Source organism: Carcharodon carcharias, chromosome 33 (assembly GCF_017639515.1).
Source record: "Carcharodon carcharias isolate sCarCar2 chromosome 33, sCarCar2.pri, whole genome shotgun sequence".
NCBI classification, from domain to species: Eukaryota; Metazoa; Chordata; class Chondrichthyes; order Lamniformes; family Lamnidae; genus Carcharodon; species Carcharodon carcharias.
The window spans coordinates 14713199-14739214 of record NC_054499.1 but is presented as its reverse complement, the minus strand read 5'-3'; the positions used below and the strand labels follow the sequence as shown (position 1 = coordinate 14739214).

At 51.4% G+C, this 26016-nt stretch overlaps 1 protein-coding gene across 2 annotated transcripts; it reads right to left on the bottom strand.

The window, feature by feature from the left end:
• On the bottom strand, nucleotides 1-26016 carry LOC121272267 (extensin-3-like). Of its 2 annotated transcripts, XM_041178812.1 has the most exons (5): nucleotides 24113-26016; nucleotides 10494-10542; nucleotides 7367-7423; nucleotides 4956-5041; nucleotides 1-2220 (listed from the first exon to the last, which is right to left on the bottom strand). In XM_041178812.1, the coding sequence occupies exon 5, from the start codon at nucleotides 2103-2105 to the stop codon at nucleotides 372-374; it is 1734 nt and encodes a 577-aa protein (XP_041034746.1). In that variant the 5' UTR covers nucleotides 2106-2220; nucleotides 4956-5041; nucleotides 7367-7423; nucleotides 10494-10542; nucleotides 24113-26016; the 3' UTR covers nucleotides 1-371. The 2 variants fall into 2 exon arrangements, with proteins under 2 accessions (XP_041034746.1, XP_041034747.1); XM_041178813.1 differs by lacking the exon at nucleotides 4956-5041.

Genomic DNA, 26016 nt, shown 5'->3' with positions numbered 1-26016 from the left:
AATAACTGGCCAAGTTCCCCATGGGGTATGAACGAGAGGTAGAGCAGCTCCAATTTCTCTTTACAGGCAATAGACAGTGACGTTGGGGGGAAAAAAAGTTCGTGAAAGGTTAAGAGACTCCAGCCAGTGAAGCAATTGAAGATGGACCTGGTCACCTCTCTGCTGTTCTACTCTTACTGACTTCTGATTCCTAGGTTGGCTAAACAGGACTTGGAAATTCATTGATTGGAACTGTCCAAGTCGATCCAGATCGGCATCAATGGCATGAGATGTTGGGAGTTGGCTTTATGTTGAGGGGCAGACCAGTTTGGCAACTCTTAGCGGTTTGAAGTAAAGTTTTCTAGACATGCGGCGTTGGGCAACTGATTCTGTTAATGCACTTGACTGTCCCCTGATTTGGCAGCCCCTATTGGGACCAGGCTAAGAGACGTCTGGGGTTTCTGTGCGTGCTTCAGCCCACCCCGATGTGCTGGGGGCTTCCTCATCAGACTCGGGCTTGAGTGAGAATGAGATGTGTTTGCGCGTCTTGCTGAGGATGGGACAAGATGAGAGTGCTGCATTACAGCATGCCTCACAGGGGCAGGGATAGAGTGAGCTGTTTCAGGGTGCCTTACAGCATGCCTCACAGGGGCAGGGATAGAGTGAGCTGTTTCAGGGTGCCTTGCCGGACCAAGGCTTGAGTGAAAATGCGCCGTGTTGGCGCATCTGACAGAATCACGGGCGAAATGGGACCAAGGTGGTTCGGTGTGCCTCTTCGGACAGGAGCCTGAGGGAATCGGGGGTGTCTCTGTGTGCCTTATGGGCGGGGGGACAGAGTGAGAATGAGATGCGTTGGTGCATTGGACAGGATGAGGGGTAAAACGAGAGCGGCATGACACAGTGTGCCTTAACCCAGCAGAGGTCAAGTGAGAATGAGATGTGTTGGCGCATCGGACAGAATGAGGGGTACAGCGGATCTGAGGTATCTCTGCGTGCCTTACTGGAGTGGGGCTAGAGTGAGAATGAGCTGAGTTGGCACATCGGACAAGATCAGGGGTAGAGTGGGGCTGAGGTATCTCTGCGTGCCTTACTGGAGTGGGGCTAGAGTGAGAATGAGATGCGTTGGTACATCGGACAAGATCAGGGGTAGAGTGGGGCTGAGGTATATCTGCGTGCCTTACTGGAGTGGGGCTAGAGTGAGAATGAGATGCGTTGGTACATCGGACAGGATCGGGGGTATAATGAGAGTCAGGCCGTTCTGTGTGCCTTATTGGAGTGGGGCTAAAGGGAATCGGATGGGTTTCAGCATGCCTCATCGGAGTGGGGCTGGAGTGAGAGTGGGACGTCTCTGAGTGTCTGACTGGACTCGGGAGAGGGTGGGCAGACTGAGGGGCTCCCCTGCACCTTATGGGTCCCGGGCTAGAGCGCGAGTGAGACAGATTCACGCAGCTGACAGGATCGGGGGCAAAGCGAGCCGATGACCTTTCATTTTGCCTGATGGGGCCTGGGGCGGAGCGAGGCTGTGGAGGTTTGGCATACTTCGCTGACCTGGGGGCCGAGTGAGAGTGAGGTGCTTTCGCCCGCCTCACTGAACCACAGGCACGGTGAGGCTGAGAGGCATCAGGGTGCTTTGTTGAACCAGAGTTACAAGAGTGAGGCTGAGTTGGTTTAGGGTGCTTTATCAGGCAAGGGGTAGACCATGCCGGGGGTGCATCATAAAATGATACATTGCGGCCATGGTGGTGATGGGTTCCTGGATCCGTGTGTTGGAGCGGTTCAGAAATGCTAGCGTGCGAAACCACGTCGGGGATGGGGTCATCTTCAGGAGCGCAGACGAGTCCTGATCTGGGGCGGGATTTTGCAATCCGGGGAGTCCTCAGCTTTGCCATTCCCATCCCATCTGTGCTGTCCCGGAACTTGTCGGCAGCCACACACGCGTTTGCTGCCAACCCAGCTCCTTGTTCCAAACGAAGGGCTGGCACCTGTTGGCTGTCTTCGGAGACCGGGAAGGAGGTGAATGCTTTGCTTTGAGCCCTGGAGTCATCAGTATGTGCCTGCTGGCACTTTGGGAAGCAACTGCCCAAATGAGAGTTGGCAGGGCATAACCCATCCACTGCACCTTGCATTGGTTCAACTGGGAGCTTAATACTTATATGGGGTGGGTGTGTTCCTCTTTTTGAGGCTATCTATAATTGGAGCACAATAAATCGGACCATGGGCTTGCTGTTTTATCATTGGCACCTGAAAATAAAACAAAGCCTTTATTAGATGTAGCAAGATGTAGCTAAAGGGTCTACATTTATTTTTACTCACTCATGGCCAGCGTTTACTGCCCATCCCTAATTGCCCCTTGAGAAGGTGGTGGTGAGCTGCCTTCTTGAACCGCTGCAGTCCCTGTGGTGTAGGTACACCCACAGTGCTGTTAGGGAGGGAGTTCCAGGATTTGACCCAGCGACAGTGAAGCGACGGAGATATATTTCCAAGTCAGGATGGTGAGTGGCTTGGAGGGGAACTTCCCCAGGTGGGGCTGTCCCCATCTATCTGCTGCCCTTGTCCTTTTAGATGGTGGAGGTCGTGGGTTTGGAAGGTGCTGTCAAAGGAGCCTTGGTGAGTTGCTGCAGTGCATCTTGTAGATGGTACACACACTGCTGCTACTGTGCATTGGTGGTGGAGGGGAGTGAATGCTTAAGGTGGTGAACGGGGTGCCAATCAAGTGGGCTGTCCTGTCCTGCCTCCAAGCCAAAGAAGGGGTGACCAAACATTCGATCAAAGGAGCACAGCTTTAGGGAGGGGATTCCTGAGCCCAGGGTCTAGAGGTCACCTATGGTTGGGTGAAGCAAGTGAGGAATGTGAGGGCGAGAGGCTACTGTTGGAGGGATGCGGAGTTCTGGGAGGGGTGTGGGGCTGGAGGAGGCTATGGGGCAATTTGAAGACGAGGATGAGGATTTGAAAGTCAAGGATTTGGTGGGCCCAGCGAGTGGTGGGGGGAGGGGGGGGGTTCAGGGTGAATGGATCTTGGCGCGATTTGGGATAGGGAGGGGGCAACAGGGCTTTTGGAGGAGCTGAAGTTAACGGAGGGCAGAAGATGGAGACCAGCCTGGAGTGTGTATGAATGGTTGGGCCTGGAGGTAACAAAAGCACGGACAAGGGTTTAGGCTGGGACCGAGTCGGACGATACTCCAGAGGTGGGACTGACGGTCGTTCTCACGGAGGCGATATGGGGTCGGAAGGTCGCTGCAGGGTCAAATAGGTGAGGTGTAGAGGTGGCAAAGACTCTGGTTCAGCTTTGGGGGGGAGGGGGGGTTGGGTGCCAAGAATGGCAGGGTGGAGGGGGGCGTGGAACTGGGGTGAGGGATCAGAGTTCGTCAGGTGGGGGAAGCCATGGATCAATGGCTTCCATCTTCCCGATATGTCATTGGAGGGAGTTGCAGCTCACTCAGGACCAGGTTTTGGCCAAATAGCATGGAGGCAGTAGAGAGAGAGAGGCAGAGGTGACTTAGAGCTGGGTGTTATCGGCGTACAGGCCCAGCATATTCAGGTGGCCTTGCCAAAGGGGCAATATTTGGATAAGAAATATGAGGGGGCAAGAATGGATCTTTGGGGGGGACTCTGGCGGTGATGGTGTGATAGTGGGAACTGCAGATTTTATGCCTATGGCTTGAGTAGACACCTCTGGGGGGGAGGTGGGGGGCGGAAGTTTGGAGAGGGACCGGCAGTTTGTAAGGGTGGCTTATGTTTTTTGAGGAGGGAGGTGAGGATGGCAGATTTAAAAGGGAGGTGGGGAGCAGTCCCTGAGGAGATGGAACATTTATAATATCAAGCAAGACTAGAGGGGGTGCAGGAAGGGGAGTTAGCATTTGGGTGGGAATAGCGGGGAGGGCGAGGGAGCAGGAGCTGGGTCTCATGGGTAAAGGTGAGGGGAGATAGGAGAGAAAATGGAGGGAGATACAAGATCAGGGCGGAGGCAGGTGTGGGGAGGAGGAGGGGACCCTGGAGTGGGGAAGCTTGGCTTGGCGGGTGAGGGGAAGGGGAGATGGGACAGAGGCAGCTGAAGTACTGGTCTCGCTCTTTAGCGATGGTGTCTCTGAGCTCCTCGGCGTTGTGGTGAAAGGTGATGGTGGACGGGGGAGTGGAGAGGGATCTAAAAATACAATCACGCCGGAGAAATGAAGCCTGGAGGTCAGGTTTCTACTCCAGGGTGTTTCGGTAGAGGAGAGCACAGCCCAACCCAGTCCAGCCAGATCCAGCAACAAAAAGCAAAGACTTGCATTTATATTGCGCCGTCCACGGCCTACCAGACGTCTCAAAGCACTTTACAGCCAATAAAATTGATTTTTTTTTAAAAAAGTGTCGCAATATGGGAAACGCAGTAGTCAATTTTGCGCACAGCAAGATCCCACAAACAGCGATGTGATAATGGACCCAGATCGTCTGGTTTTGCCTGGCTGATGGAGGGGGTCAGTCCACTAGGGAGAACCACCCTCCCTGCTCTTCTTCAAAACAGTGCCCTGGGATCTTTTACAACCACCAGGCCGATGGGGCCTCAGCCTAGCTGAAAGGCACTACCTCCGCTAATGCTGCACTCCCTCGGTGCTGCACGAGAATGCCAGCGTTCGTTTTTTTTTTTGTGCTCAAGCCTTGGGGAGGGATTTGAACCAGGAACCTTGGGATTACAGAGACAAGAGCGCTACCAACTGACACATGCCCTCGACGAGCGGGATCAAGTAGCTACTTGAAGGGCAGGTTACCGTGCACTGGACAAACTGGGGAGCTTGGAGTGAGGAGGGAGGAAGCGGCAGCAGGCCAGGTAGTACAATCCAGGGTCACCGTAGGGCAGGGTTGGGCCAGAAAGGGTGGAGACGTGGGCCTGAGGAACCAGGGCGGTCCGAAGGTCAGTGCAGCTGATGGTTGGGGCCAGTGGTGGGTGGGGTGGCGGGGAGGGGAGAATACTTGGCCTGTAGGCTGGGAAAAGTTACCTTAAAACTTGAGGCAGTTGAGTAGCAGAGCAGAGTCACACCTGTCGAGTCTCTTGGAGTGGAGTTCGACACATGTCACGTAGTTCCTGGCGGGAGAGAAATCCAGGAGGTAGGAGGTCAGAGCTGAGCCGATTTCCGGCAGTTGAAAGGAAAACCAAGAGAGAGCTGGGTCAGGGAGTGTGGGGGCGGGGAGGGGGTGTGGTTGAGGGGCAGTAGGCTCTGCACAGGTATCCCTAAACTTGCAGCTTAAGCTTAATACTTTGGGCCAAACCCATTGCCACTGAAGACTGGGAGAAGTTGAACATTGGAAGAGAGGAGGCTGCTGGACAAAGGTCAAAGACTAAGGACCCATCCTGGAGGTCCTCGTCCAGATCTACACCTTCCCTGAATTCCCTATCCCTCTGGCGCATCCTCTACTTTTCCCCCATCTCCACACTCCACCACTGACAGCCAATGCCTTCAGCAACGTTCCCTCCTCCATAAGACCATAAGACATAGGAGCAGAAATTAGGCCATTCGGCCCATCGAGTCTGCTCCGCCATTCAATCATGGCTGATACGTTTCTCAACCCCATTCTCCCCGTAACCTTTGATCCCCCTTACCAATCAAGAACCTATCTATCTCGGTCTTAAATACACTCCCAATCGGCTTTGCTTTCTGTGGCTTGCTTTGTGGCACCACCTTTACCAACGCTGTGCCGCTGCACGCGCGCCCATCTTAAAGGTGACCTTGGCTGTGCATGGTGCATTCCGGATGAACCCGCGGCCCCTGCAGCTTAAGAGGCAGCGGTGGGCCTTCAGCCACTTGTGGGTCCCACACTCTGGAATTCTCTCCTATAACCTCCTCCTCCAAAGAGCCTGCCTAAAACTCAGCCCCTTTGAGCCAAGGCCATTGCCACCTGTAACCTCTCTTTCTTTGGCAATTCCCCTCAAGCCTCCCTGAAGGCCTCAGTAGGTTTTCTCCATCGAAGGCACGATCGACGCTTTACTAACTCCTGCACTGTGAGGGACGCTGGAGGCCAGTGTGGGACCAGCAAAAGTTTCCATTTAATGGGGCCAAAATCCCGCTGTCTGTGCTGCCACATGCAAACTGGCACTTCTGCCCTTCTCCATTGCAACCGTAGGATGAAACCGCACAGAAGGAGGCCACTCAGCCCATCCTGCCTGTGCTAGCTCTTTGAAAGCTATCCGGCCCCTGCTCTTTCCTCATAGCTCGGGATGTTTCCCCTTTCGAGTATTTATCTGGTTCCCTAAACGCCTTCACTCACTCTGATTAACAAACTGGCTTTGGATAATTTTCCCTTGAACAGCCTAATGATGCTCGGGTCAACCTCGGACTCCTGGAGTGCCAGTCTCCGCTGAGATCATCTAATTCTGCAGAGGCCAAGAATTGGGCCTGGTCTGCACAGCTCACGTACATATTTCCTGTTACTAACTGAACCACCAAAGGAACCTCAGCTGGGAAGCTCTTGACCATCTTTGGTTGCCTGGACAAGATGGCTACCCACCCACCCTCCGTTGTCAGGGTACTGCTTCATAGAACCATAGAAAAGTTACAGCACAGAAGGAGGCCATTCGGCCTATCTTGTCCATGCCAGCCCGAGGACACCCAGGTGTCCTTTCTAATCCCACCTCCCTGCACCCGGCCCATAGCCCTGCAGCTTACAGCACTTTAGGTGCAGATCCAGGTACTATTTAAAAGAGTTTAAAGTTTCTGCCTCTACCACCAACTTGGGCAGCAAATTCCATACACCCACTACCCTCTGCGTAAAAAAAGTTCTTTCCTCATGTCCCCCCTACACCTTCTGCCACTTATCTTGAATCTATGTCCCCTGGTTCTAGAATTCTCCACCAAGGGAAACAGTTTTATCTTGTCCACTCTATCAATCTTCACTAGAGGATTACAGAATTGCTACAGCACAGAAGGAGGCCATTCAGCCCATTCTGTTTGTGCCAGCTCTCCGAGCCAGCAATTCACCTAGTGCCACTCCCCCTGCCTTCTCCCCCGTAACCCTGCACATTCTTCCTTTTCAGATAATAATCCAACTCCCTCTCGAATCCCTCGATTGAACCTGCCTCCCCCACACTCTCAGGCAGCGCATTCCAGATCCTCGCCACACTCGCTGGGGTGAAAAAGTCTCTCCTCGTGTCACCATTGCTGCTTTTGCCAATTGCTTTAAATCTGTGCCCTCTCGTTTCCCTATCCTTCCACCAACGGGAACAGCTTCTCCCTCTCTACTCTGTCCCCTCATCATTTTGAACACCTCGATCAAATCTCCTCTCGGCCTCCTCTTCTCCAAGGAAAACAGCCCCCCACTTCTCCAATCTACCCGCGCAACTGAAGTCCCTCATCCCCGGGGACCAGTCTGGTGAGTCTTTCCTGCACCCTCTCTAGAATAGTTTTCAACTTACATGAAGAACAAAGGCTGGTTCTCGAGACCTGGGTGACTGCATCTCTTTTCTCCTTGCCTAAGAAGTGGAAAAACAAATCAGTTGACCTCCTGGACAAAATCAAAGACGTGAATTCGTATCAGCAACTTCCTCTTCGACTGACGCCTCATACTGGAGCTTATCCCCATCAATGACATGCGCTAAACATTGTTCTTTGTGTGTGAGCCTAGACGTGGGGTCGTTATGGTACAGAAGAGGACCATTGGCCCATCATGCCAGATATTATATTCAAAGGCTATTTGACCCGGGGGGGGGGGGGGGGGTGCAAAACAACAATGCCTTCCATTTAGATAGCACTTTGGACACCCTAAAGAATCCCAAGGTGTCTCACGAGAACCTGATCAACAACATCTGACACCGAGATATCAGGAGAGGTGGCCAAAAACTTGGTTAGAGAAGTCGGTTTTCAGGAGTGTCTCCAAAGCGGAGAGAGAGAGAGAGACGGAGAGGTTTAGGGAGGGAATTCCAAAGATTAGGGCCCCCACCCCCCCCCCCCCCCCCCCCCACCCCCCAACAATGGATTAAAATGGGAGAGTGCGTAGAGGGCTGAGTTGGAGGAGTGCAGAGATGTCAGAAGGTTGAGGGTCTGCAGGAGGTTACAGAGACCGTGGTGGGCTTCTATGAGGCCTACCTGCAATCAGTTCACTTGTAAAAGAAGGGTGTGGGGTGGGGGGGGGGGGGGGGGGGGGACGGTGGGGGTAGAGGGGGGGCAAGGGGTGGTTGGGTGGACACTGAATACTGACCTAAAACTGGGGTCCCCTGTCGAACTTCAACATTCTCTGGATTGTGGTGCTCAACTACAACTTGCTGTGGCTGTAATGGGCCATCAGAGGATGCTCCCGCTTTGTAAGTGGGGCTGACATGGAATCCAGCACATCATGGGCTAGCTCGCGAACCAACAATGCCCAAAGTTGAAAATGTGAGCCTTTGAGGGTGGGAGTGAGGGTGGGAGGGGTAAGTTATACTCATACAGGAGTCCCTCTGTATAGACAACGCACATGCCTTTTTACATGCCCCTCTCCAAGTGTGTTCTTGGGTGGGCGGGGAGAGGTGCGGGGCATGTAAAAGAGGGTGGGTGTCCACCCCACACCTTCCCACCCACTTCTAAGTTCACCCCCCGCACCCCCCTTCCCATAATATGGGGAGTGGGGGGGGGGGGGGGGGGGGGGGGGGGGGGCGTGGTGGTAGGCGGGTGCCAAAATTGGCAGCCCATCGGCCATTTTTAAGTAGCTAATCAAGGGTCAACTAGGCTTGTTGCCAAGCCCAACAGACCCTGACAATGTGTTGCCCACACCGTTAAATAATTGGCACAGGCAGTCAGGCGGGAGTGGGCATGCTGGGTATTTTTTTTACAAAGGGTGGTGAGAAGGAAAGGGGAGGGGTTCTATCTTCGGGGCGTTGCCCTTTGCCGAATTGGGGGGGGAGGAGGCGGTGGAATCTAAGATATAATGCCCCCTCCCTGCCACCCCCACCCCCACCTTCTTCCTACCCAATCACAGCCTTAAACCAACCCCCCCCCCTCACCACACACCCTGCCCCACTCCCCCTCCCCCGCCCTCCCTGTCCAAGTCCCTCCGGACTTACTCAGTCTCCTGGATCCGTGGGCCTTCCTCCTCCTCCTCCTCCGCTTGCAGCCCCGGCAGTGCCTGCTAACGCGCTCTCGGAGCCGCTGGCACTGACCGAGCCGCCGGCTAGCTGGATCCCCAGGGCGGGACTCCCTCCCCCAGCGAGGACCATGGGGAGGGGTAGGCCATTCGGCCCATCAAGCCTGCTCTGCCGCTCAATGGCTGATCTGATCGCGGCCTCAACTTCACTCTCCGGCCTGACCCCCCCCAACAGCCCTTGGCACCCCCGCCGATCAAGAAACCTGCCTAACTCAGCCCTGAATATATTCAATGACCCAGCCTCCACCGCTCGCTGGAGGAGAGAATTCCAAAGGTGAACCACCCTCTGAGAGAAGAAATCCTCATCTCCATCTTAAATGGATGACTCCCCGTTCTGGAACTGTGCCCCCCTCGTTCTCGGTTCCCCCCTCGAGGGGAAACATCCTCTCAGCATCCACCCTGTCAAACAGCAACCCCCACCCCATCCCTCAGGATCTTACACGTTTCAATAAAATCACCTCTCATTCTTCTAAACTCTAAAGCGAGGCTGCCTTTCAGATGAGACATCAAAGGGCTTATCTTCCCTCTCAGGAGGATATTAAGGATCCCAGAGCACTGCTCAAAGAACTTTGTTGAATTTACACATTAATTGCCTGCTAAATTTGGGGATGAAAGTTTTCATATTTAACAGTGATAACTGTTAAGGCAAGACCTGTCCAACTCTCTGACTAGAGAGGGCACAGTTTAAACCGTTGAGTCTCATTCCCGCAAGCAACAAATTCTTTTAAAGGTTTAAAAAAATTCAAATTGCTTTCCTTTCTCACTTTTTTTCCCTCTGTGCCTCTTTTCACTCTCTCGCAAACCAATCCTTCTTTCCCTCTCTTTATTTCCCTTTCTATGCCCGATTTGACTCAGATTTACCTCTTTTGCGGTTTCTTGCTCAACTCTCAAATCAGTTGGAAAGAGGGAAAAGCTGGGCTTGATTTATCTGGCGCCCCAGCATGTCCCAAAGTACCTCACCAGCCAAGGTAATTCAGGAAATGGGGGCAGCCAAGTTGCACACAGCAAGCTCCCACAACCAGCAAATGTAATAATGACCACATAATCTGTTTTGTGATGTTGATTGAGGGAGAAATATTGGCCAGCACACAGGCGATAGCTCCCCTGCTTTCCTTCGAAATCATGCTAAGGGGTCCTTAACGCTAACCGCATGAGCAGATGGGAGCTCCTCGAACAGATGACACCTCCGACAGCACGGCACTCCCTCAGTGGTGCACCGGGAGTGTCAGCCTAGATTTCTGAACTCAAGGCTGGCCCAGTGCTACCCACTGAGCCGTGGACTGTTGGGCTCATGGCTCAACAAGCTTCCCAAATGCCCCGCCACCTTCCCACTTACGCCAATGAGGGGGCAAAAAGAGTCAAACGGGGTATCACCCTTTTCACCACTCAACATATTGGCAAGTCCGCTGTTTTCAGACACTTACCACGGCTGCGGCAAAAGCTGCTCATCAAGCACCTCGCTTTCAGAAAGAACTGTGTGAACAATAAAACGTTAAGTTAGCACGGCGGACGAATTAGGAGCAGGAGTTAGGCCACTCGGCCCCTCGAGCCTGCTCCGCCATTCAATAAGATCGCGGCTGATCTGACTGTGGCCTCAGCTCCACATTCCCGCCTACCCCCTGATAACCTTTCACCCCCTTGTTCGCCAAGAACCTATCAACCTCTGCCTTACAAATATCCATTGACCCCGTCTCCACCACTCTCTGGGGAAGAGAATTGTAAAGCCGCACGGGAAACAGAGAGAAAAAGAAATCCTTCTTAAACGGGAGCTATTTTTTAAACGGTATCCCCGGAGTTCTGGCCTCTCCCACGAGGGGAAACACCCTTTCAGCAATCCACCCTGTCAAGTCCCCTCAGGATTTTACATACAAAGACAGCAAAAACCTGTTGCAGTATGCAAAGGATTGTTATTTGCAGTGTAGTCACAGTGATATAGAAAAACACCCCATTATAATGAAGCTGCTCCTACCATAACCTGGTGTGGCCCAGGCAGGGAGCTGAGACCCATTGTGGGCTCTGGAAGATGAAGATGGGTTGGAGAATTCAACCAGGGTTTGCTGGGCGTATTTCAGAATTTAGTCCTCATGTTGAATTCATATATTTTGTCTTTGAACATATATATATATATTATATGGAAATTGGAAAATTTAAGGCAGTTGGGAAAACAGGTTTGCAGTTGGTTGGAGCATAAGAGTTTTCTCCACAGTTTAGGCCGAGGAGCTGAAAAAGGCAAAATTGAGGCACCACAGTGCTGCTACTGGCTGGAGGGTGCAATTAGTGTGACAAGTTTACATAGGAAATCTCCATTATAAACGCAGGCTGTGGAATTTATCCTAACATAAGAGAACACAGAAGTATGAAAGAAATGACAACAGGAAGTACATTTCTCTTGGACAGGAACCGTATGCAAACGTAACATTTGTAGCATAGACACAGAGGTTCCAAGCAAGAATCCATAAGAAAGATTTCTCCTGCTAATGGTAAATTTAATTTGTAGAGCTCCCTGGGTGACTCACTTGCTAAGGGAAGTTTGTAACTGTGCCATGTAGGCCTGGTCTTAGTTTCAGTTCCTAGCTAGTTCAGTTTAAATTTAGCCAGGGAGCTGGTAAGGAGTGGAACTGCTGGCCTCAGTTCTAATCCGGATAACCAGCTGGTGTAGCAGGATACTGCAGCCAATCTATACTCAGTCGTGTATTTATTTACAGAATGAAACATTACAAGCATCTACCTCCTAACTCAATCACATGCACAGTTTTAGTAGATGTCTCTTTACATGTGCTTAGGTGACACCCCAATAAATGCCCTCCACCTGCATATAATTAAACACGATTGATATACAAATAACTCAGCCCCCTCGGGTCAGAGAGGGAGGAGAGTGAAATCAGTCAGGGTTCTCTCTATTGATTGTTCTCTGCTGAATAGATGGGATGTCATGCAAGGGGGAGGAGGTTGGGGTTTGCGGGTGAGGAGTCTTGGTTGAAACTTGATGGAATACTCCCCACTTGCCTGGATGAGTGCAGCTCCCACAACACTCAAGAAGCTCAACACCAGCCAGGACAAAGCAGCCCCGCTTGATTGGCACCCCATCCACAAACATTCACTCCCTCCACCACCGACACGCAGTAGCAGCAGTGTGTGTACCATCTACAAGATACACTGCAGCAACTCACCAAGGCTCCTTAGGCGGCACCTTCCAAACCCATGACCGCTACCATCTATAAGGATAAGGGGCAGCAGATGCATGGGAATACTTCCACTTGAAAGTCCCCCTCCAAGTCACTCACCATCCTGACTTGGAAATATATCGGCCCTTTACTGTCGCTGGGTCAAAATCCTGGAACTCCCTCCCTAACCGCACGGTGGGTGTACCTACAGAACAGGGACTGCAGCGGCTCAAGAAGGCAGCTGACCACCACCTCCTCAAGGGGGCAATTAGGGATGGGCAATAAATGCTGGGCCCAGCCAGCGACGCTCGCATCCCGTAAATGAATTAAAAAAATACACTGTTGACACTCACTGTCAAAGGCTCAAGTTGTAGCGTGGTTGCCTGGGTGAGGTATCAGAGGTTAGTGAGGACCCGTGGAACCATGGCCCCGCATGTGGGGACGGTGGCAAAACATCTGCAAAATCAAAAACAAAAGAACCAGGACATGAAAAGCTGTCTTCACGGAGCTGCGAGTGCCTTGTTACACAGAGCGGCAACAGGAGTTTGACAAGAGTGGGAACCGGCGGCAGAGGGGAAGGGAGTTGCTAAGTGTTTTCAGCCAAGACAGGGAAGACTTCCCACGTCTCGTGCCGTGCAGCACACGTTCGGCTCCTGCAGCTCGCACTTCCTGGGGTGGGTCGCTAGCCTGAAGCCAGAGGCAATAATTGAGAGGGCCCTACCCCACATCAAACACGGCCGAACTGGTGTCTCTCGCGCTCTTACCGCCTGCCGTAGGCATGTTGGCAGGATTTGGAGATCGGTAACCAACCTTCTTCGGCCGCGTTATTAAACGCACCTTCCGTGGCCTTCAAGTCCCGGAGTGGGACTTGAACCCATAGGTTCTGGCCCAGACGCAGGGATGCAACCCCTCCTGTGGCAGGTGGAGTATAATGTGGGAAAATGGGAACTTGTCCACTTTGGCAGGAAGAATAGAAAAGCAGTGTGCTATTTAAATGGAGAGAGATTGCAGAACCCTGAGCTACAGAGGGATCTGGGTGTCCTGGTACATGAATCACAAAAAGTTAGTATGCAGATGCAGCGAGTGAATAGGACGGCAAATAGAATGTTGGTGTTTATTGCGAGGGGAATGGGATATAAAAGTAGGGAAGTCTTACTGCAGCTGTACAGGGCCTTGGTGAGACCACATCTGGAATACTGGGTACAGTTTCGCTCTCCCTTTTTGAGAAAGATATAATTGCGTGAGAAGCAGTTGAGAGAAGGCTCACTTGACTCATTGCCAAGTTTGCGGGTGACACAAAAATAGGTGGGAAGGCAAGTGGTGCGGGTGACACAAAGAGTCCACTGAGGGATATTAGACAGGTTAAGTGAGTGGGCAAAAACTTGGAAGATGGAATATAATGTGGGAAAATGTGAGGTTGTGCACTTTGGCAGGAAAAGTAAAGGAGCTGAATACTATTTAAATGGAGAAAGACTGCAGAAAGCTGCAGCACAGAGGGATTTGGGGGTCCTCGTGCATGAATCACAAATTCATACAAGTTCAGCAGGTAATAGGGAAGGCAAATGGAATGCTGGCCTTTATTTCAAAGGGAACGGAGTATAAAAATAGGGAAGTCTTGCTAAAACTATACAAGGCACTAGTTAGACCACACCTAGAATACTGTGAACAGTTTTGGTCCCCTTATCTAGGGAAAGGTATACTGGCATTGGTGGCAGTCCAGAGAAGGTTCACTAGGTTGATCCTGGGTATGGAGGGATTTTCTTATGAGGAGAGGTTGAGTCGGTTGTGCCTGTACTCATTGGAGTTTAGAAGAATGAGAGGCAAACTTATTGAAACATATAAGATTCTCAGGGGCCTTGACAGGGTAGATGCTGAGAGGTTGTTTCCCCTTGCGGGAGAGTCTAGGATGAGAGGGCATAATATCAGGGTAAGGGGTCACCCATTTAAAATAGAGATGAGGAGGAATTTCTTCTCGCAGAGGGCAGTGAATCTGTGGAATTCTTTACCGCAGAGAGCTGTAGAGGCTGGGTCATTAAGTTTATTCAAGGCTGAGATAGGCAGATTTATAATCTTTAAGGGAATCAAGGGTTACGGGGAAAAGGCAGGAAAGTGGAGTTGAGGATTATCAGATCAGTCATGATCTCATTGAATGGCGGAGCAGAATCGATGAGACCAATGGGGCTGGGTCACCAAGGCTGAGTTAGATTTTTGATTGACAAAGGGAGTCAAGGGTTATGAGGGACAGGCAAGAAAGTGGAGTTAAGGCCACAATCAGAATAGCCATGATCTTATTGAATGGTGGAGCAGGCTCGAGGGGCTGAATGGCCTACTCCTGCTCCTAATTCGTATGATCTTATTTAACACACTCCATGAATTTGCAAAATGCACTCCAAAAAAGTGAAATGTGAAGTGATATATTTTGATTAGAATAATGAGAAGAGGCAATATTGACTAAATGGTACAATTTGAAAAGAGTGCAAGAACAGAGAGACCTGTGGGGTATATGCACACAAAACTTTGCAGATAACAGGACAAGTCTGAATATTGTTAAAGAAAAACATGCGGGATCCTTAACTTTATAAGTTATGTTTAAAAATAAGGGGTCACCCATTTAGGATGGAGGAGAAACGTTTTCTCTCAGGGGCTCGTGAGTTTTTGGAACTCTCTTCCTCAAAAGGTGATGGAAGCAGAGTCTTCCTGAGGCGGGTTTGATCTGAATCCCATGAAGATCCTGGGATTGGATCTGAATCCCACTGAGATTCTGGGATTGAATCTGAATCCCATGAAGACACTGGGATTGGATGTGAATCCCATGAAGACACTGGGATTGGATCTGAATCCCATGAAGACACTGGGATTGGACCTGAATCCCATGAAGACACTGGGATTGGATGTGAATCCCATGAAGACACTGGGATTGGATCTGAATCCCATGAAGACACTGGGATTGGATCTGAATCCCATGAAGACTCTGGGATTGGATCTGAATCCCATGAAGACACTGGGATTGGATCTGAATCCCATGAAGACACTGGGATTGGATCTGAATCCCATGAAGACACTGGGATTGGATGTGAATCCCATGAAGACACTGGGATTGGATCTGAATCCCGTGAAGACACTGGGATTGGATGTGAATCCTATGAAGACTCTGGGAAAATCGTGACTGTGTACTAGCAACCCCCCCTCGCCCCACCCACCCCCCCTGCCTTGGGACAGTCTGCCCCCCCACCCCCACCCCCCTACTTTAGCCCCTGTTTTCCCGACCCCAGGGTAAGGCTGCTGTGGAAGAGGTACCAGAGTGAAGGTGTTGAAGATCAGTACGAGCAGCACAGCGGAGCCGAAGAAGCAGAAGATGACCAGCTCAGCGGTCAGGCACTGCCTCCCGCCCAGATGGTAGCTACACTTCTCAGGTGGATACCAGGGCTGCTCCTTCATGAACCATTGACACGGAGGTAGCAGGGATGCCATCGAGGGAGGTGGAGGCATTTGACCGGCAGGGACGGGAAGAGGTGGAAAACTGGGACAAGGATTGGGGCGGAGGGGGGGGGGGCAGGGTGGGTGTGGGAAGAGGTTAGCTCTGGGCTCTATCCTCTAGTGGAGGTGGATGGGGGCAGGTGTGGGGGGGATGCTTTGCTGGGGGCGGGGGAGGGAGGAGGGTAGGGTAGGGGGGTGCTGGTTAGAATCGGGTCACAATCCCCATTGTGACCCCTGTCTTGCCCTTTATTACACTGACTCCGTTGAATTGTAGCCGGACCTGTTTGCCGAAGCCTCACTCCTCTGCAGGGTCTGGGTGTTGGTAGACGTGCACATTAAAATAATTTGAAGAACCTGCCTCAGAAACTTCTCAGTTCCCAAAGGAGTACCTTTTAAAATTTATTTATTCATTAATTCGCGGGATGTGGGCCTCGCTGGCCGGGCCCAGCATTTGTTGCCCATCCCTAGTTGCCCCCTTGAGAAGGTGGTGCTGAGCCGCCTTCTCGAACTGCTGCAGGACCTTGGGGGAGAGAATCACGGGTCCTAACGTTACAACAACAACTGCTTTACATTCCTGCGGCGCCTGCAATGCAACAAAACCCTCCCAAAGTGCTTCACGAGGGTCGCCAAGCCTCCCAGACAGCCCTGGAGTCTCCAGGGGGATTGAAGATCAGTCTCTGGGACACTGTTGTGTGCAACCCTGGGGAAAAATCACTGGCGGGGGGGGGGGGGGTTAAAAAATAGATTATGTTTTTGTTAAATCATTTTCTTCGCTCATCTCTCTTTACAAGAGATAAAAATATTGACAATGGGGGATTGAAACAAAGGTTGCTCGGCCGACAGTCAAGCATCATCCAATTGGGTAATGGGTCTTTCCAATTGGCGTAGGGAGGCAGAGCATCACAAAGATGGACATGTTGGCCGACCAATGGTTGGAGCAGGGGGCAGGTCACGGGACAGAACCTCCAGGAAGACATTTAGTCACAGTTGGCAACCCCACCCTTCACAAGAGCCATCATAAAGCAATACTTGACACTGAGCCATATAAGGAGATATTAGGGACCAAAAGCTTGGTCAAAGAGGTCGGTTTTGAGGAGCGTCTTAAAGGAGGAGAGAGAGAGAGGGGGGGAGGTGGAGAGGTTTAGGGAGGGAATTCCAGAGCTTGGGGTCCAGGCAGCTGATGACATGGCTGCCAATGGTGGAGCGATGGGAATCGGGGTGGGGGCGCTCAAGAGGCTGGGATTGGGGGAGTGCAGGGAGCTCGGAGGGTTGTGGGGCTGGAGGAGTATACAGAGATGGTGGGGGGGACAAGGAGTTGGAGGGGGCATGAGGAGGCCACAGAGGGGTTTGAAAACCAGGTTGAAATGAAGGTGTTGCTTGACCAGTAGCCAATGTAGGTCAGCGAGCACGGTCGGGGGTGGGGAGGTGGGGGTGACGGTCATATGGGGGCAAGATTTGCTGCAACTTGGGTCACGGGCACCAGAGTTTTGGATGACCTCAGGTTTATGGGGGTGTGGGTTGGAGTAGTCGAGGAAGCAAAGGAACGAATGAGGGTTTCAGCAGCCGCGGGGCTGAGGCAGAGGGGGGGGAGCCGGGCAACGCTGTGGGGGATTATCGGGGAGAAAGAAAGCCGACATGTGCACAGCAAGATCCCACAAGCAGCGGTGAGATAAGTGAGCCTTTCTGAAGTGGCGTTGGTCGAGGGATCAAAAAGTCGGCGAGGGTTGAGAATTCATCAGCTGTCCTTCGAATCGAGCCACGGGATCTATCTTTCACACCCACTTTACCGCCTGGAGCACAAATGTATGAAACATATAAATTAGGAGCAGGAGTTAGTCCACTCGGCCCCTCGAGCCTGGCTCCGCCATTCCATAAGATCGTGGCCGATCGGATTGTAACCGTCTATCTCGGTGCTGTTACTGACACCGATGAAGCGGAGGAATTAAATCAAATCAAGGTGGCTCCACCCAAGTTAAAAATTCTCTTTTTACAGTTGGGCAGCTCCTGAAGCAAAGGGTTAATTTGTCAACAAGCCTGGCATGTATTAAAACTAAACAGGCCCGTTTGTGTGACATCACTGCTCACAAACTAATGCAGTAGAGTCAATTGACTCACCTGAGACTCAGTAAGTCAGGATAGTACCATTAAGAGCCACTAGATAGTCCAGAACTTGAACATTGCTGAAAAGAGAGACATGTTGTCGAAGTCTTGCACTCATCAGGACAAATGCAAGAATGCCAAATTTCAAACTATCACAGCAATATGTACTACAAGATAAAAGGATGCTGATTGGTCGGCAAGTCGACTCTGATTGGTTGCGGTGTTGCCATGGGGAACTATAAGCTCACGGGTGATTCAAAGAAGGTGCAAAGCTTGAACACATTTGGAACGCTCTTCCTCAAAAGGCGGGGGAAGCAGAGTCTTTGTATATCTTTAAGGCAGAGCTAGATAGATTCTTGATAGGCGAGGGGGTGAAAGGTTATCGGTTGGGGGAGGGTAGGTGGCAATGTGGAGTTGAGGTTACAGTCAGATCAGCCACGATCTTAATAAATGGCGGGATAGGCTCGAGGGGCCGAATGGCCTACTTGGGCTCATAATTCGTATCTTCGTGTATTCCTTTTGTTTGCAGAGCATGGGTCCCTGCATATGAATGTATGCCACTTCTAGTGAGCGTAAATAAGCTACGTTACGAGCCAGACTAAATTGGTTGTTAGTGTAGTTATTGGCGCATTCTGGATTGTTCAACAAGTGCTGTCCAATTGCGTAATTGCAGCTTATAATTAACATTTTGTTTTGGGTTTTGCGAGTGTGGGCTAGCTGAGTAAGGTCTATACTCGGCCTATTATGAACAACCAAAGGAGCGGGCTGTTTGAATCGCTCCGTCAATGGTGTATGAGTTTCGATGCCGGTGCAATGCCAGGGAGGTAGGCCAAAGGTCCCAACAATTGGCTGATCAGATCAAACAACACGTTCCTCTGATTGATTGTTGATATGCCCGCTGGAGGATCTCTGAGTGGTCCGGAGGGCAGCCCTCCCACACCTTGTGAATACGGGGAGGGAAAAAAGTCAAAGGGATCTATGATCCATCAAGCCAGTTAGATCTGGAGACAGAGCCTTTCCTTGTGCGGGAAAGAACGCTCAGTCAAAATCAAAAGGCTGTCGAGGAAATTAAAACCATCATTAACCCTGGAGGTAGTGTAGTCTGGTTTGATTACGTAGAATGTATGACACAGAAACAGGCCATTCAGCCCCAAATGTCTGTGCTGGTGCTTGTGTTCCACCTTCCCTCCTCTCAGCCTATTAACATAACCTCTATTCCTTTCTCTCTCATGTGTTTATCCAGCTTCCCCTAGTCACCTCGATCACCTCCCTGTGGTAGCGAGGTCCACATTCTCACCCCTCCCTGGGTAAAGAAGTTTCTCCTGGATTCCCGTTTGGATTTATTGGCGACTCTCTTATATTGAGGGGGTGCAACGGGTAGCATTGCTGCCTCTGGGCCCACAATCTCCGGGTTCGAGCCCCCCAACCCCCGGGGCTTGCTGTCCAAGGAAGACCTGTACAAAATGTGGCCAAGCGGGCTGAGCTGCAAATCCTTCCAACACACGCCAACAGCGGGCGGTAAGAGCGGGAGAGATTCCTTGATGACCATGGGAGGGAAAGAAAATGGGAACCTCTACTATCACTATCCACAGCTCCAGGCTACAACATGCATGTAAAAGAACACAATGCCCACAGCAACTTGGGCTCCCTGAGTCACCACCACCATCTTATCTTGATGATCCCTAGCGCTGGATTCTCCACACAAAATGTAAATATCTTCTCTACATCTATCCAATTGAACCCCTACATGATTTTAAATATCGCTCTCAGCCTTCCCTTGTTCAAGAGCAAAGAAACGAAATCTCTCCTGATCATTATAAGCTCTTGATTTCTGACATAGATTCTTGGTTACGACTAAAGCCGTGCTCGGCTGAAGGTTTCATCCCAAAGGCGGCACCTATGGCCGTATAGCACTCCCTCGGTGCGGCCCCAGAGTGCCAGCCCAGATTTCTGTGTTCGCACCTTTAAAGCGAGGCTTCAGCCCACAACCTTCTCACTCGTGAGGCGAGGGCGCAACCCACTGAGCCACAGCTGAAGGGGCTCATTTGATGAGACCTAGCCAAAGGAAAAAGGAAGAAGACCATGCAGGATGACAGGATCAGAAGGTTGAGGGGAAAATCAAGAGAGGCAGCTAATTATAAAAGAGGCATGAGGTACCGAGACGCTGAAGATAGGTGACAGACCACGCGTCAGATCAGTTGTTGAGTATCAGTGAAAAAAGAAACACGCCAAATCTTTTTGTCTTGCACTCATCAGGACATTCAAAAGAATACCCAGTGTAAAGGGAGCAACAATTTACACTTCATGAGAAGAGAGTGCTGCTTGGTTGCCAAGTGGACACTGCTTGGTAGAGGCGTTGCCGTGGACAATGCACCAGTTAGCTGATGACTAACAGTTAACTGCCAAGCTTTGTTTAAATTCAAATGAGGCAGGTTGACTCTGGCTGGCCAAGGCACTGCCTTGGGCAGTGAACCAGGGGAACGGCTGCCACCAATTTTGGTTTAGTTGAAACAGGTGCAATGTGTGTACAGGTGTTCTTTCTGTCTGCACAGAACAGGGCCCCTGTGTTGTACCTTTTAGCACGCGTTTAAGTGCAGCGCACTACGAGCCTGACAAAAATTGGTGGTCAGCATAATTCTTAGTTTTTACAATCAGTTTTAGATCAGTTTTTCCGTGGCTTGTCTGGGAGCACGGTAGATGCCAGAAGAGTTTCCTTGGAAATGCGGCAGTATTCTAGTTTCAAGAATACAAGATCACGAGATTTAAGAGCAGGAGTAGGCTACTCAACGCTTCGAGCCTGCTCTGCCATTCGATAAGATCGCGGCTGAACTGATTGTGGCCTTGACTCCATTCCACAGACGAATGACCAATCCGAGAGGGAAACTTTCTTCTCATCTGTGTATCAAATGGGAGACTCCTCATTTATAAATTGTGCCCCACCCCCCCACCCCCCCACCCAGTTCAAACACCCTCTCACATCCCGTCAAGTCCCCTCAGGATCTTACGTGTACAATAGCTTACATTGATATAGCGCCTTAAACACGATGAAACGTCCCGAGGTGCTTTGCAGCAGCATTCTATGACACCGAGCCACACGAGGAGATATCAGATCAGATGGCCAGAAGTTTGGGCTTTAAGGAGTGTCTTAAAGTGAGGTAGAGAGGTGGAGAGAGGTGTGGGGATGCAATTCCAGAGCTTGGGGCCCAGGCAACTGGCCTGCAGTGGTGGAGCGATTATGATTGGGAATGCACAGGAAGCCGGAATTCGAGGTGCGCAGTGATCTCGGAGAGTTGCCAACTGTTTTGTCACATGACTTGCCCCCGCGCTGCAGCCATTAGTCAGGCAACACATCCATCCTTGTGACGCACTGCCTTCCTACGCCAATTGGAAAGCAACAAGACTTATTACCCAATTGGATGATGCTTGACTGTCACCCAAACATCCCTTTTCTCCCCCCCCCCCAACCCCTCCATTTTCAATATTTTTTATAGCTGGTAAAGAGAAATATCAAAAATAAAGGATCTCTTTTTTAACGTCCTGGTGGTTTTTCTCCAGGGTTGCACACAGCAGCCTCCCAGACATTGATCTTCAATCCCCTGGAGATTCCTGGATGGGTTGGTAACCCCATAACCATAAGACATAGGAGCAGAAATAAGGCTATTCAGCCCATCGAGTCTGCTCCGTCATTCAATCGTGGCTGATAAGTTTCTTGACTCCATTCTCCCCGTAACCTTTGATCCCCTTAGCAATCAAGAATCTATCTATCTCGGTCTTAAATACACTCAATGACCTGGCCTCCACAACCTTCTGTGGCAATGAATTCCATAGATTCACCACTCTCTGGCTAAAAAAGTTTCTCCTCGTCTCTGTTCTAAAAGGTTTTCCCTTTACTCTGAGGCTGTGCCCTCGGGTCCTAGTCTCTCCTACTAATGGAAACATCTTCCCCACGTCCACTCTATCCAGGCCTTTCAGTATTCCGTAAGTTTCAATCAGATCCGCCCTCATCCTTCTAAACTCCATCGAGTGTACACCCAGAGTCCTCAAACGTTCCTCATATGTTAATTGCCCAGTTGTGGGGCTGAAGGGGTTTACAGAGGTTGAGAGGGGGAGGTGGGGGGGGTTAGGCCACGGAAGGTTTTGGAAAAAATAAAGGGTAAAAATTTTTAAATCAAGGGGTTGCTTGATCGCCAGCTAACATCGATCAGCGGGCACAGGGTGGGTGATAGGGAAACGGTACTTGGGGCAGGCAAGACACGTGCAGCAGTTCTTTCTGAAAGACGTTGGCTTTTCAGGACGTTTAGTAAACAGTTAAAGATAGAAAACGCTTCGAGTGAAAGAGGAAACAGTTCCTTTACAGTCAACTTTTGTACTGAAGGGTGTACTGTATGTAAGGTGAAAGGAGCTGAGTCAAGGGTTTGAGTCATCAGTTGCAAGGGGTGGAAACTGATGACTTGGCACCAGGTTCGATGACACTGAAAGATTACCCCGAACCGAAGGTCAGGAGAACAAGATCCACCACGTGGACTGCAGCGGTTCAAGGCAGCGGCTCACCACCTCCTCAAGGGACAATTAGGGAAAGGGCAATAGCCAGCAACGCCCAGATCCCATGAGGAAAAAAGATTGAAATTCCAAGGGAATTAGGCATTGCATCGGTCGAGGTTGGTGCGAACTGAAGGAGTTTCCTCCACTGCAGGCTCCATTCCCTATCCCTCTCCCCGGCAACTGTCTGAGAGACGGCACCAGGCTGTTCACAGCCTCGGTGCCCTATTTGACCCCAAGGTGGGCTTCCAATCACACGTGCACACCTGTCACCAAGGCTGCCTTTTCTCGACCTCCGTATTAGCGCCCGGCCCCAGCTCATCCGCCGCTGAAACCCTCGTCCACCCTTTTGCTACCTCTCGACTATTCCGATGCACTCCTGGCCGACCTCCCACGTTCTACCCTCTGTAAACATGAGGTCACTCAAAGCTCTGCTGCCCTCCCCATGTCCCTGCCTGCACTGCGTTCACCCGTCACCCCTGAGCTGGCTCCTGGTCAGGCAACGCCTCCATTCCTAAATTATCACCCTCGTTTTCAAATGGGTCCAGGGGCCTCGCCTCCTACCTCTGTAACCTCGCCCGGTGCCACAGACCTCCTCTGAGATCTCCGTGCCCCTCTTAATTCCGGCCCTTTGAGCAGCTGATGCCAAGAGCCTCCCCCAGAACAGGAGGGTCGACATTGGCAGCCGTGTCTTCACATGCCTGGGCCCTGAGCTCTTAAATTTCCCTCCTGCACCTATCCGCCTCTTCCTCCTCCTTTAAGACGCTCCTTAAAGCCCACTTCTTTGACTAAGCTTCCGGTCACCTGGGCCAATAACTCCTTAGGGGGCTCGGTGTCCTATTTTGCTTTCGGAGGCCCCTGGGAAGCAGCCGGGAATAGGCTCTACGTCAATACAGCTTGTTGCTGTTGTGGATTCCAGAGCAGAATGTACGCACTTAGGACGGCCAGTGTCCCCTCCTGAATGTGCGTGCGAGGGTGTCTGATGATGACGGGACCAAGCTGGGCTGCGCTGGTTCACACGGTCAAATAGCCCACAAGCACCCCGTAGAGGAAGAGCTCGCATTCGACTCTTTTGAGTCAACCAAGTAAACTAAATGAACAAAATTACAAAGTTGAAAAGCAGCCCCTTAAAGGGAAACTGCAAAATCAGACAAAATTTAAAGGAAACTTACAAACATCAAACCAAAATGTGATTGGGGGGGTGGGGGGGGTGGCAATAAAGCAGCCCTGCACCCCCCCCGGGACCCACCGAGCACGGGAGGCCTCAACGGTGCCGGCAGACACCATGCGCTCCCTCTGCAGGGACACCCCGGCCGTGAACCTAGCCGCGGAAGAAGGGGCAGACAGTCGGGTCGGTCGGACAACCCCCCTCACAATTGCCCGCTGCCTGGAACTGTTAATGGCCAACCTGGCCAGGCCCAGGAGCAGGTTCACGGGGTGGGGGGGGGGGGGGGGGGGGTGGGGTGTCCTCCCCCCCCCCCCCCCCTTTCCTGGACGCCCCCCTCCCCCCACCCCTCTGCACCGGGTGCCCGTAGATCAGGAGCGTGGGACTGGAGTGCAAACAAAACAACGGTAAGGAACTTGCATTTATAGAGTGCCTTTCATAAACGTGGGGACATCTTGAGGCACTTTACAGCTAACAAAGTACCTTTGAAGAGCAATCACCACTGTAATGTCAGTGACATATGTAGCAGCCAAGCTGTGCACAGCAAGATCCCTCCCAAAACGAAAGAAACAGCAAGGTGATAACGACCACAACGTACTTTATTATTGGTGCAGGGGGACCAGGACACACATGGGAGTACTTCCACCACCACACCAGCCCAGCGCCCCCTCCCCCAATCTTCTTCCAATGGGGCCGGGACACTTTAGATCCAGTCGGGGTGGGGGGGGAAAACAATCAGGCTGTCAATCTGATGCTGCATCGGGAAAGGCTGCACCCTCCGACAGCGCGGCACTCCCGGCTGGCTGATGTGCTCCAGTCTGCAGGACAGGCAGCAGGATGCCACCACTATAAAAACTAGAATCCGACAAAAATTCAAAGCAATAAAGATTTATTTTATACCCAGAAGCTTCTGTACAAAATTCGACCTCCGTTAGATCAGTGAATTACAAGCACTTGATTATAACCCTGGTACTGGAGCACGCTCTCATAATTAGTGTCACAGAATCTTTCCCAATAGAAATCCAATGCTTCCGAGCCGCAGGAATCATATGTCCTCTCACCAGGGTGATACACTGGGTACAAGTGAACACAATCTATCCGGACTTCCTCGGGCTCTCCAATTTAAAGGCTTTTCTCAGTGGGGGTGGTCAGGGTCAGGAGGAATGGTTTCCAGTGGCTGGCAAGTTTATACCGTGGGGCGGAGTCAGGGTCAAAGGCTGAAAGGGGGCTGGTTGGAGAATGATCCCCCCTTCTTCTCCAATTCCCTTCCCCCCAGCCCCACCAAGAGGTTACAACTGCTTTTCCACAAGTGGCAAGTGAGGCAAAGTCGGTATTACTTCACAAGGAATTTGATAAATATCCGAGGGGGAATACCCTCGCGTGCTGGCTTTCCGGTGATTCTAACCCATTACGTACCTGGCAACGTCCAGCAACCTCTCCCCCATCCCATCAGTGGCCCCCATCGAGGTTAGCATTGGTGGGATGCCCAGAAACACTCTGGCAAGTCAGGGCCAGCAGGGGTTTGGGGATCGTCCGCATCCTAATTTCGGCGGTGAGCGTTCCAAAATATACTTAATTGGGAAAATTACTGACTGGGCAGGCAAGGTCCCAAAAACAATGGAGAGAGAGAGAGAGAGAGAACTGGACCTGTGATATACTCCGCACAGCTAGGGGGCGTCGGTTAGCTCAGTTGGCTAGGTGAGTGTGATATGGAACGATGCCAACAGCGCAGGTTCAATCACCGTGCCGGCTGCGGTTAATCACGGAGGTCTTGCCTTGCTCTGAGCTTGCAGACTTCTACGAGTCAAGCTACGAGTCGCCTCTGATGGAGAGGGATGCCTATGGGCCTTTGGGACAACGGCTAAGATGACGACGATACACCTCATGGATAACTCCTGAAGCGTAGTCACTGCTGCGTCGCCAAACAGGGCGTCTCAGTTCTTCCACACAAGCAAGCCCCCCCACAACCAGCAAATTAGATTTAAAAAACCGGATTTAACAAGCCATTTAAGCGATTGTTGGGTTGAGGGTGCAGGACGCCAGGGGGGAGGTCGCTGCTCCTCATCCATCAGGGCGTCCACCCGAGGGCTCGGTTTGCCGGTGCTTCCGAAAGACGGTACCTCAGGCAGGGCAGCACTCCCGCGGTGCTGCGCTGAAACGTTAGCCAAGATTCCGTGCTCCAAGTCCCACATGCGGGGCCGGAACCCCACACCACTTTGACTCCGGGGTATGAGTTCTCACTGACCGAGGGACTGTGCAACCCCGATTTATCAAAATTCCTCCCGCTAGCGACATTTACATCCAACACCCGGACCCCAATCGTTTCCACATTAAATATAACACAGCGAGAACTGTCAGAAGCTTAGACCACACCAAGAATACTGTGAACAATTTTGGTCTCCTTATCTAAGGAAAGATATCCAGGCATTGGAGGCAGTCCAGAGAAGGTTTACTAGGTTGATTCTAGGTATGGAGGGATTTTCTTATGAGGAGAGGTTGAGT

What these genes read in the sequence shown, in the direction of transcription:
- LOC121272267 (XM_041178812.1), bottom strand. Translation starts at nt 2,105, where the DNA reads ATGCAAGGTGCAGTGGATGGGTTATGCCCTGCCAACTCTCATTTGGGC.